The sequence below is a fragment of the Salvelinus sp. IW2-2015 genome, linkage group LG22, assembly GCF_002910315.2.
Source record: "Salvelinus sp. IW2-2015 linkage group LG22, ASM291031v2, whole genome shotgun sequence".
Classification (NCBI taxonomy): Eukaryota; Metazoa; Chordata; class Actinopteri; order Salmoniformes; family Salmonidae; genus Salvelinus; species Salvelinus sp. IW2-2015.
Window position 1 is genome coordinate 616,775 of NC_036862.1, and position 11,535 is coordinate 628,309.

Consider the following 11,535-nt stretch of genomic DNA (forward strand, 5'->3'; position numbering starts at 1 on the left):
TGCAGTCCTCATCCTCCACATACAACACCCGTGCTGCCAGTCACATTCTGTTAAAGGTCCCCAAAGCACACACATCCCTGGGTCGCTCTTCTTTTCAGTTCGCTGCAGCTAGCGACTGGAATGAGCCGCAACAAACACTCAAACTGGACAGTTTTATCTCAATCTCTTCATTCAAAGACTCAATCATGGACACTCTTACTGACAGTGGTGGCTGCTTTGTGTGATGTATTGTTGTCTCTACCTTCTTGCCCTTTGTGCTGTTGTCTGTGCCCAATAACGTTTGTACCATGTTTTGTACTGCTACTGTACAGTACCATGTTGTGTTGCTACCATGTTGTTGTTTTGTTGTGTTGCTGCCTTGCTATGTTGTTGTCTTAGGTCTCTTTTTATGTAGTGTTGTCTCTCTTGTCGTGATGTGTGTTTTGTCCTATATTTATATTGTATTTATTATTTATTTTTAATCCCAGGCCCCCGTGCCMRCAGGAGGCCTTTTGGTAGGCCGTCATTGTAAATAAGAATTTGTTCTTAACTGACTTGCCTAGTTAAATAAAGGTTAAATAAATAAAATAAATACATCTAAATGTAGATCTGTCCACCTTGCTAAAGTCGCCAGGATATCACAGGGATCCTCAGTGGCACAAATCTGAGAGTAATCCAACCCCCAGGGTCCCCAGCGCAGATGCCCGTGCTCTGACAGACATATTGTAGATGCTGACATCCCTTCGTGACAGTGACTGAGTTGTACTACCCTGTTATAAATCTTTCCCATGATCCTGACGGATCTTGAAAGATCGTCCTGAAAGATCGAGATTATAACCAGGGCAGAGCTGGTTTTCTTTTCAACCAAAGCTGAGATTAAAAGAGTATGTGACTCAGTTGTGTGAAGTCTATTAAAAACCCCTTACACAAACATTTMTAAAAAAGCTATATAGAGCCATGCCAACAAACAAAAGCTTACAGTGGCCTAATCCATTGAATATTAGTCCTCTGATGCGCTTTAAAAACAGGGGAGCAAAACATTTAGTCATGCTCGCTCGCTCACGCACGCGCAGGCACGCAAGCAAGCACACACACTTTCGTCACCACCAATACTATTTGGTGTAAACGGCAGAGTAACAGAATGTCCGTATGTCTGGRGGGTTCAGCCTAGGTGAAATGCATCAGGTCTTTAAAGCGCTAACTGACACATCATCTAATGGATTTCCAGGGTGATAGCCATGCCTCGTCATCCTCTCAGTCAGACAGATGGTCAGTCAGAAAAGACACGGTCAGGTCACATCAATGCACTAAACTGTAGGTCTGAGTCTAGTTAAAGGGATATTTAAATGTCATTGTTTTGTAGTAAAAAAAGATAGAGCAAGATTTGTTTTTCCAATGGCATCATCTGGTGTGAATCATGTGATTTTAACCAATTGTGAGWAGTCATTGCCTACTAATTGGTTAAAATCACATGATTCACATACTGTACATTGTTGATGTTGGAGTAGTGCTGGAGATCATGAATATTAAGGTTGAAAATGTGTGTAATTAAGGTTGAAAATGTGTGTAATGTAGCAATGCAAATAAATGTGTGTTCTACAGTAAATTAAGTGGCGTAATGAATTGAAATATGGTTGAGGTCAATTTGACATCTGAAATTAACGTTATAGGCTTATTATTATTGGTGAATTGTATGACGCAACCAGCTCCATCGGTCAATTAAGAATTGAAACGTAAGACATGTGTTAATGCAAAAAACCCACAAGTCATTGCTCTTTTAAGAGATGAAAGGCAGCTCAAGCGGCATCCTTTTTAGTTTGTATCTTTGTGAGTGCAAAGCCCWTGGCATCCTGCTGTGTCATCATCAGCCCCACCCCCACTGCATCTGGGTTACTGCAGTTTGCTGACCGATAGTAACAGGCTGAGAGCAGCTCAGACTCTCTTAGTTGCGGCTGCAGACGACTTGCTACAGAGTTTTTCCTCAGTTTCCTTTATCGTATGTATTACCAACATTTGCAGGACAGCTCGACGGCCCGGTTTCCATGTCAGTCAACCAGGAACAATACAGGCTGTAATGCTGCCCAGACCTAAAGCCTGGCAGGGACAACGGCATCCGGTCAAGTCCACAAGGTCCATTCAATGTAGATGACCTACATTTCCTCCATGCTCATTGTTGATGTGTTTAAAAAATATATTATAATAATAATACATGTGTGTCACTGCATCTAACTGTAGGCTGCCTTTTAATGATTAGATTACAAGTTTGTATTCTCTGCACTTCTATATCTTAATGTTGTCTGTACGTTTCTCTGATCTAGTCTACGCTTCGAGAAGGAGACAGACGGACAGGCGCACAGACGGACAGAAGGCGCAGGTCTGCATGCCAATGAACATCCAGATGGGAGAGTGCTAATGAAGACAACAGTGCTTTGCTGTGATGGGAGGAGGGCCCCTCCAGTGAAGACATGCCAGAGTAACTAGCCAGCTGTGCAGTTCCGTCAACACGGATTCACAGAAACACTACCACCAGCACCCAATCCCAAACGTAAAGCAACCTGGCTAACAACTCTCTCGCTCTGGTCTTCTGKGAGAGCAATCACTTACCCAGAGGGAGTAATGATGCGCCTATTCAAAAGGCTAACAACTAATATCTTACTTTGTTTACAGTCATTTGTATAATGGCACATCTTTGAAGCAATAGCCTTCCATCCCTCTCAACATCAAATCAGACTTTTATAACGGTTGGTGATTCTTAAAATACTCAGTGGGATCGGAGTGTTGTCAGGCGGCTGATTTCTCTGAAAGGGGATTTGAGGTCTACAAATATGCCTGCCTACAAATATGCAAATATGCATTTATTTATGATAATCCACCAGACAAAGCAATCATTGTCTAATTTAATAAACATTTTTGCCAGCAAAATTTGAAGAGCAAGTGGTATGTAGAATTTCACTAGGCTGCAGTTTTCTGTAGTACACTACGTACAGAGGGGGATACCTAGTCAGTTGTCCAACTGAATGTACTATATTCAACTGAAATGTGTCTTCTGCATTTAACCCAACCTATGACACCGTGGGTTAACTGCCTTGCAGAATGACAGATTTTTACCTTGTCAGCTCGGGGATTCAATCCAGCAACCTTTCGGTTACTGGCGCAACRCTCTAAGCACTAGGCTACCTGCCTCCCCAAATGTAAGCACATAATTGTAACAATTGACCTACTATTGATTGACTTAATATTCAAATAAACTGGTACAGGGAATGTAGGGAAACTGAAATCCATTTGACYAAATTTTTACCAGCATGTCAACTTTGAAACTAGAAGTGACAAACTCTTGAACACCTTTACACCACACACAGAAACGCATACAAGGCTCTCCCTCGCCCTCCCTTTGGCAAATCTGACCATAACAGTATCCTCCTTCTTCCTGCTTACAAAAACTCAAACAGGAAGTACCAGTGATCCGTATTGAGCGCAAGTGGTCAGATGAAGCGGCTGCTAAGCTACAGGACTGTTTCGCTAGCACAGACTGGAATTTGTTCTGGGAATCATCCGATCACATTACTGCTACAATCTCGGACGAGCCATCAAACAGGCAAGACATCAATACAGGACTAAGATCGAATCATACTACGCTGGCTCTGATGTTCGTCGAATGTGGCGGGGTTTGCAAACTATCACGGATTACAAAGGGAAACCCGGCTGCGAGCTGCCCATTGACGCCAGCCTACCTGACATGCTAAATTCCTTCTATGCTCGCTTCGAGACAAGCAACACTGAACCATGCATGAGAGCACCAGCTGTTCCAGACAACTCTGTGATCTCGCTCTCCGTGGCCGATGTGAGTAAGACCTTAAACAGGTTAACATTCACCATGCCGTGGGGCCAGATGGATTACCAGGATGCGTACTCAGAGCATGTGCTGTTCAGCTGTCAAGTGTCTTCACTGACATTTTCAACCTCTCCCTAACCCAGTCTAATGTTTCAAGCAGACCACCATAGTCCCTGTGCCCACGAATGCCAAGGTAACCTGTCTAAATGACTATCACCCCGTAGCACTCACATCTATAGCCATGAAATGCTTTGAAAGGCTGGTCATTGCTCAAATCAACCCCATCATGCCAGACACCTTGGACCCACTCCAATTCGCATACCGCCCCAACAGGTCCACAGACAACGCAATCTCTATTGCACTCCACACTGCCCTCTCCCACCTGGATAAGAGGAACACCTATGTGGGAAAATTGTTCATTGACTACAGCTCAGCTTTCAATACCATGTCATGGATCATGGGACTGAACACCTCCCTCTGCAGCTTGATCCTGGATTTCCTGACGGGCCACCCCAAGGTGGTGAGTGTAGGCAACAACACATCCAGCACGCTAACCCTCAACATGGCGGCCCCTCAGGAACGTGTTCTTGGTCCCCTCCTGTACTCTCTGTTCACCCACGACTGTGTGGACATCCAAGACGGTGGTTAGCCTGATCACCGACAATGATGAGACAGCCTACAGGGAGGTGGTCGGTGACCTAGCAGTGTGGTGCCAGGACAACAACCTTTCCCTCAACGTCAGCAAGACAAATGAGCTGATTGTGGACCACAGGAAAATGAGGACCAGGCACGCATGGACAGGGCTGTAGTGGATTGGGTCGAGAGATTCAAGTTCCTTGGTGTACACATCACTAAGGATATGGTCCACACACAACAACACAGTTGTGAAGAAGATACAACACCTCTTCCCCCTCAGGAGGCTGAAAAGATTTGGCATTGTCCCTCAAAAAGCTCTACAGCTGCACCACTGAGAGCATCTTGACTGGCTGCATCACCGCTTGGTATGACAACTGCTTGGCATCCGACTGCAAGGCGCTACAGAGGGTAGTGTGTCCGGCCCAGTAAATCACTGGGGCAGAGCTCGCTGCCATCCAGGACCTCTATACCAGGTGGTGTCAGAGGAAGGCCCAAAAAAGTCAGACTCCAGCCACCCAAGTCATAGACTGTTCTCTCTGCTGCCACATGGCAAGCGGTACCGATACACTAAGCCTGGAACCAACAGAACCCTGAACAGCTTCTACACCCCGACGCTATAAGACTGCTAAATAGTTCAAGTGGCAACATGTAACTTTTTGAGCGACCCGACCAAATTCACATAGAAATGTATAGATCTATCATTCTACTTGATAGCAAGTCTAAGAAGCAGTATATCTGTTCTATGTGCGCTATTTCTATGCTTCCCGTTCTTAAATTGTTTKTTTTTTGCGTCTTTTACTTTCGGTTTTGTACACCAGTTCCAAACAGCTGAAACAACAATATTTTTTGGTAATGGGAAATATTTTTCACAGCGGTTTAGATGGTACAATGATTCTCTACACTATACAGGCTTATTTTGTCACATAAACTGAAATTAGGAGAACTATTAGAGTTTTAACAAACAGGAAATGGCGGAGTGATTTCTGCATAGTGCAACTTTAACCAAATTGCTACCCAAACTATCTGTATTAACCACCCTTTGCACTCTTTTGACTCAAAATCTACACTGCTGCTACAACTGCTTATTATCTATCATTTTGCCTAGTCATTTTACCCCTACCTACATTTGAAGTCGGAAGTTGACATACACTTAGGTTGGAGTCATTAAAACTCGTTTTTCAACCACTCCACAAACTTCTTGTTAATAAACTATAGTTTTGGCAAGTCGGTTAGGACATCTACTTTGTGCATGACACAAGTCATTTTTCCAACAATTGTTTACAGACAGATTATTTAACTTGTAATTCACTGTATCACAATTCCAGTGGGTCAGAAGTTCACATACACTAAGTTGACTGTGCTTTTAAATAGCTTGGAAAATTCCAGAAAATGATGTCATGGCTTTAGCAGCTTCTGATAGGCTAATTGACATCATTTGAGTCAATTGGAGGTGTACATGTGGATGTATTTCAAAGCCTACCTTCAAACAGTGCCTCTTTGCTTGACATCATGGGAAGATCAAAAGAAATAAGCCAAGACCGCAGAAAAAAATGGTAAACTTCCACAAGTCTGGTTCATCCTTGGGAGCAATTTCCAAATGCCTGAAGGTACCACGTTCATCTGTACAAACAATAGTACGCAAGTATAAACACCATGGGACCACGCATCCGTCATACCGCTCAGCAAGGAGACGCGTTCTGTTTCCTAGAGATGAACGTACTTTGGTGCGAAAAGTGCAACTTAATCCCAGAACAACAGCAAAGGACCTTGTGAAGATGCTGGAAGGAAACAGGTACAAAAGTATCTATATCCACAGTAAAACGAGTCCTATATCAACATAACCTGAAAGGCCGCTCAGTAAGGAAGAAGCCACTGTTCCAAAACCGCCATAAAAAAGCCAGACTACGGTTTTGCAACTGCACATGGGGACAAAGATTGTACTTTTTGGAGAAATGTCCTCTGGTCTGATGAAACAAAAATAGAACTGTTAGGCCATAATGACCATCGTTATGTTTGGAGGAAAAAGGGGGAGGTTTCAGCCGAAGAACACCATCCCAACCCTGAAGCACTGGTAGCAGCATCATGTTTACATTTACATTTAAGTCATTTAGCAGACGCTCTTATCCAGAGCGACTTACAAATTGGTGCATTCACCTTATGACATCCAGTGGAACGGCCACTTTACAATAGTGCATCTAAATCTTTAAAGGGGGGGGGTGAGAAGGATTACTTTATCCTATCCTAGGTATTCCTTAAAGAGGTGGGTTTCAGTGTCTCCGGAAGGTGGTGATTGACTCCGCTGTCCTGGCGTCGTGAGGGAGTTTGTTCCACCATTGGGGGGCCAGAGCAGCGAACAGTTTTGACTGGGCTGAGCGGGAACTGTACTTCCTCAGTGGTAGGGAGGCGAGCAGGCCAGAGGTGGATGAACGCAGTGCCCTTGTTTGGGTGTAGGGCCTGATCAGAGCCTGGAGGTACTGAGGTGCCGTTCCCCTCACAGCTCCGTAGGCAAGCACCATGGTCTTGTAGCGGATGCGAGCGTTCAACTGGAAGCCAGTGGAGAGAGCGGAGGAGCGGGGTGACGTGAGAGAACTTGGGAAGGTTGAACACCAGACGGGGCTGCGGCGTTCTGGATGAGTTGTAGGGGTTTAATGGCACAGGCAGGGAGCCCAGCAACAGCGAGTTGCAGTAATCCAGACGGGAGATGACAAGTGCCTGGATTAGGACCTGCGCCGCTTCCTGTGTGAGGCAGGGTCGTACTCTGCGGATGTTGTAGAGCATGAACCTACAGGAACGGGCCACATGTTTTGTGGGAGGTGCTTTGCTGCAGGAGGGACTGGTGCACTTCACAAAATAGATGGCATCATGAGGCAGGAAAATTATTTGGATATATTGAAGCAACATCTCAAGACATCAGTCAGGAAGTTAAAGCTTGGTCGCAAATGGATCTTCCAAATGGACAATGACCCCAAGCATACTTCCAAAGTTGTGGCAAAATGGCTTAAGGACAACAAAATCAAGGTATTGGAGTGGCCATCACAAAGCCCTGACCTCAATCCCATAGAAAATGTGTAGTCAGAACTGAAAAAACGTGTGCGAGCAAGGAGGCCAACGAACCTGACTCAGTTGCACCAGCTCTGTCAGGAGGAATGGGCCAAAATTCACCATAACTTATTGTGGGAAACTGTATTTATACCTTGTGTTACTTTCTATCTATTTGTCTCTCTGCATTGTTGGGAAGGGCCCATRAGCATTTTACTGTTAGTCTACACCTGTTGTTTACAAAGCATGTGACAAATAAAATGTGATTTGATTTGAAAAATAAGATTCCTGAAAAATGCCTATAATGCACCCACCTTTCTTTCTCCACCATGGTCCCTCTGGAACTGAGTAGCTGACATCTTTGAATTCAATGTTTACTGCTGGTCGACGTGGCAGGTAGGAAAAACGTTGTGCTTCAGTTAGACTGTTCTCCACTTTCTTGAGATGCCCATTTAATAATGGAGTATGTTGACTGCTCACATGATTGGATACCACTTCATCAAGAGATACACATACGGTTCTGGGGTCCAGCATCAGATCAGGAGGCCCATTGGTGTTCTGGTGGTGATGGAGAGAGAGGTACAACAGGTGGTTTGGGGTATAAAATGATTGAATTATCAAAAAATTTGCTGAAACATGATGCTATACATTGTTCATTTCCGATCTTGATATTCTTAAACAATGGAGTAAAAAAAAAAAATGTTGGCTTATGATAGACCAAGACAGTTGTGCTGAGCCTGAGAGGCATTTCTAAGTTATATTCTTCAAGAATCAAGGTCAATAATTGTAATTTGACCACTGAAAATATCCCAGATTGTAGACGACAATCAAACTTGAATACAATAAAGATATCTTATAACACAATTCCTTGATATGAGATGTACATATGCATGTACACTTCTGATCATTTCCCTTTCAGAATACGATTTAGGCAAAGTGCATATTGGCATAGGCTACTGTAGGCTACTGCAGAGTCGCCTAATCTGTTTCTATCTATAGGCAGAGTGCCGAGGTTACTATCGGACAAAGTACGATAGTACTCAGAGGTTACTCTGAGCACAAAGAAAAACAACAGCCATGCAATAATACTGATGAACTAAATGGTATGTGTTAATTACATATACACATTTGAGTAATAAAAAATGGATTATTGAAGAAAGACGGCAGTCATTCGAATCTATGGTTCAKTCACAAAAAAATGCTGGGTTGTTTGGTTGACCCAACTGCTGGGTTGCAGGCGTTGGGTCACATAGTTGGATTGTTTTCTTTAAAAAGAGCACAGTTAGGTTGTTGATGCTGGGTTATTGGTGCTGGGTTATTAAAATATGTACTATACGTAGTTTAGTAGGGGTTTTTGGTATTCCATGAGGCTTACAGAAGTGTATGAGTTCCCTAAAAGCCTATACAAATCACACTGTTGGGAKAGATACCACTTTATTATAATATGTAATAAATAATCCTAATATTCTAAAAGAATTTGTAAAATTATAAACATTTTAAGAAAACATTTTATTTGCAGTATGTAAACTTAACATGGTGAACAGGAATGACATTTACTCTCACGGGTTGCCATTAATAAGTTATATCTGAAAGCCACACCTCYGGAAAATAACCTAGGGATTACATTAAAAAATACCCAGATGCTAGGTCAACCCAGCATGAAAGTAAAAGAAGATACCCAACTGGCTGGGTAAAAATAACCCAGCATGTGTTTTATCCAATATTTATGACCCAAATTGGGTTGTTTTTAACCCAGCATTTATGGCCATCAGGTTAAACAAAACTGACAAAATGAAAAACTTGCAGATTGATATAGTCATCTTGTCTAATAATTAGCAAATATTGTTATCGCTATTGTAACTATCATGATTTGAAAATGCAAAACATCTATTGAAGTATTTCCCACATAGTATTAATACAATCATAATCAGTGGTGGAAAAAGTACCCAATTGTCATACTTRWGTAAAAGTAAATAGGAAATGACTCWAGAAATAAAGTGAAAGTCACCCAGTAACATACTACTTAAGTAAAAGTCTAAAAGTATTTGGTTTAAAATATACTTAAGTATCAAAACTAAATGTAATTGCAAAAATGTACTTAAGTATCAAATGTAAAAGTATAAATAATTTCAAATTCCTTATATTAAGCAAACCAGATGGCACAATTGTTCGTGTTTTTTATTTATTTACGGATAGCCAGGGGTACACTCCAACACTCRGACATAATTTAGAAAACAAAGCATTGTGTTTAGTGAGTCACCAGATCAGAGGCTGGTAGAGATGACCAGGGACGTTCTCTAGATAAKTGCGTGAAATGGTTCATTTCTGTCCTGCTAAGCATTCAAAATGTAACGAGTACTTTTGCGYGTCAGTGAAAATGTATGTAGTAAGATGTACATCACTTTCTTTATGAATRTAGTAAAAGTAGTCAAAAATCGAAATAGTAAAGTACAGATACGACACAAACTASTGAAGTAGCACTTTAAAGTATTTTTACATAAGTACTTTACACCACTGATCATAATGCATTTCAATCATTTGGAGAGGGGATATTACAGTTCATATTCTCATCTAGGCTGCCTATTATGATGAACAGTTTTGGACATTATGATGAACAAGAAGAACTGATAGSAAAATGCTGATCAAACATGTTCAKTTAAAGAAATGCACAACTTGCCAKGCCGTCATTGTAAAYWAGCATTTTTTCTTMATCAACTTGCCTGGTTAAATAAAGGTTAAATAAAAGGATAAAAAAKATGTCATTAAAGAAAATACCATCAATATTATCWCAATAYATTGACACRATCACATTTTCATTTTTAATGAATMAGAGCGTTTTCTTACCATTAGGATGGAGTTAGTGACAGTGGCGTTATTCACAGAAAATGCTGCCATAAGACATGCCATTCCCCCTCCAAAAATGGATCCAATAAATGGACAAAAATATTCCACCTAAAAACCTGCACAAATCTGTTGCATCGCCGCTTGGTATGCGCYGAGCACCTAAAAAAGGTGTTCACTCTTCCTAATTATGTTCTCTCCCGCGTGTCTTGCCTGCCCTGTGCCCAGGACGAAATCAGTAGCCTATTGTTTACAAGCGCACAACCAGCCACCGTGTTTAAAATGTGACGTCACACACCGGACCGGCGGCAACTGGTGGTTATCGCATGAACATGACCGGTTATTTCCGAGTTCCGAGTTATCTTGAAGCACCATTAATCTCAGTTTATGTGTGAGGCTTATTCAAAGTCTGCTCGTATCAGCTGACATCTGGCACACAACATAGAAAAAAGTCGGTGGATGTATTACATAAAAGTTTTTATTAAAAGTATGAATTTTAGCACCCAGTAGWAGGACGGCAGTTGTAGGGTACTAGGGGGTAACTAGTCCCCCCTAAGAACAGTGTCTAATTGCTGACACAAAAAAAAGCTACATTTGGAGAAAAACATTGGTATGTGGATGAAGGTCATGCTTAGGCGATAAACTATAAAGGGAAATAAATGGCCACAGTTTTCACTTTTTTTGTTATTCCATGAAATGTTGTTTCTAGAACCGGGGGTGCCAGTTACCCTGGTAGAAGATTATGGCATAGGGTTTCACACAAGTGTGTTAAAATCCATTTAATCAGTTTTMTTTTGAAATTATTTTGTAAGTAATACTTAAAAGCTGTTTAATTATTTAAATAAAATATTGGTGGGAAATGGTGTTGCATATGTCACCATTAATATCCACACTATGAGTAGATTTGATGTAAAGCACCTGTAGAAAAGGCCAATGGAGTTGGTGAAAGAATCCTTTAATTCATGGCCACCTGCTCAGGTGGGCCAGAAGCGCTTTAATTAGGTCAGGTGGAAATGTCCGACAGATCTCAACTCATTAAAAGGAGGAAATCGCCATCGCTCGATCTCGCTGCTTTCTCTTCCTTAATAACTCTAATCCAGAAGTCCTGTGCGTCCATGACGAAGTCCACCGAATCTGTTACTTTTTTATCTGAACTATCTGTTGCGATCAGGAGAGCGGGCCATCAGTTATTCTTTATAGTTATTACC

The 11,535-nt window shown here is 41.9% G+C and overlaps 1 protein-coding gene and 1 long non-coding RNA gene across 2 annotated transcripts in view; one reads left to right on the forward strand and one right to left on the reverse strand.

The window, feature by feature from the left end:
- Positions 1 to 10,518, reverse strand: part of abcg1 (ATP-binding cassette, sub-family G (WHITE), member 1) — a 44,059-nt gene extending 33,541 nt beyond the window's left edge. Inside the window, exons 1-2 of the mRNA XM_023967290.2 lie at positions 10,331 to 10,518; positions 7,801 to 8,044 (exon numbers count right to left, since the gene is read on the reverse strand). Of these exons, the coding sequence (XP_023823058.1) occupies positions 7,801 to 8,044; positions 10,331 to 10,393 (307 nt within the window). The 5' untranslated portion in view covers positions 10,394 to 10,518. The remainder of the gene's footprint in view (positions 1 to 7,800; positions 8,045 to 10,330) is intronic.
- LOC139022752 (uncharacterized) lies at positions 1,917 to 3,256 on the forward strand. The gene is made up of 2 exons (XR_011473790.1): positions 1,917 to 2,109; positions 2,298 to 3,256. It is a non-coding gene; the product is annotated as an uncharacterized lncRNA (long non-coding RNA).
- Positions 10,519 to 11,535: the final 1,017 nt, after the last annotated feature.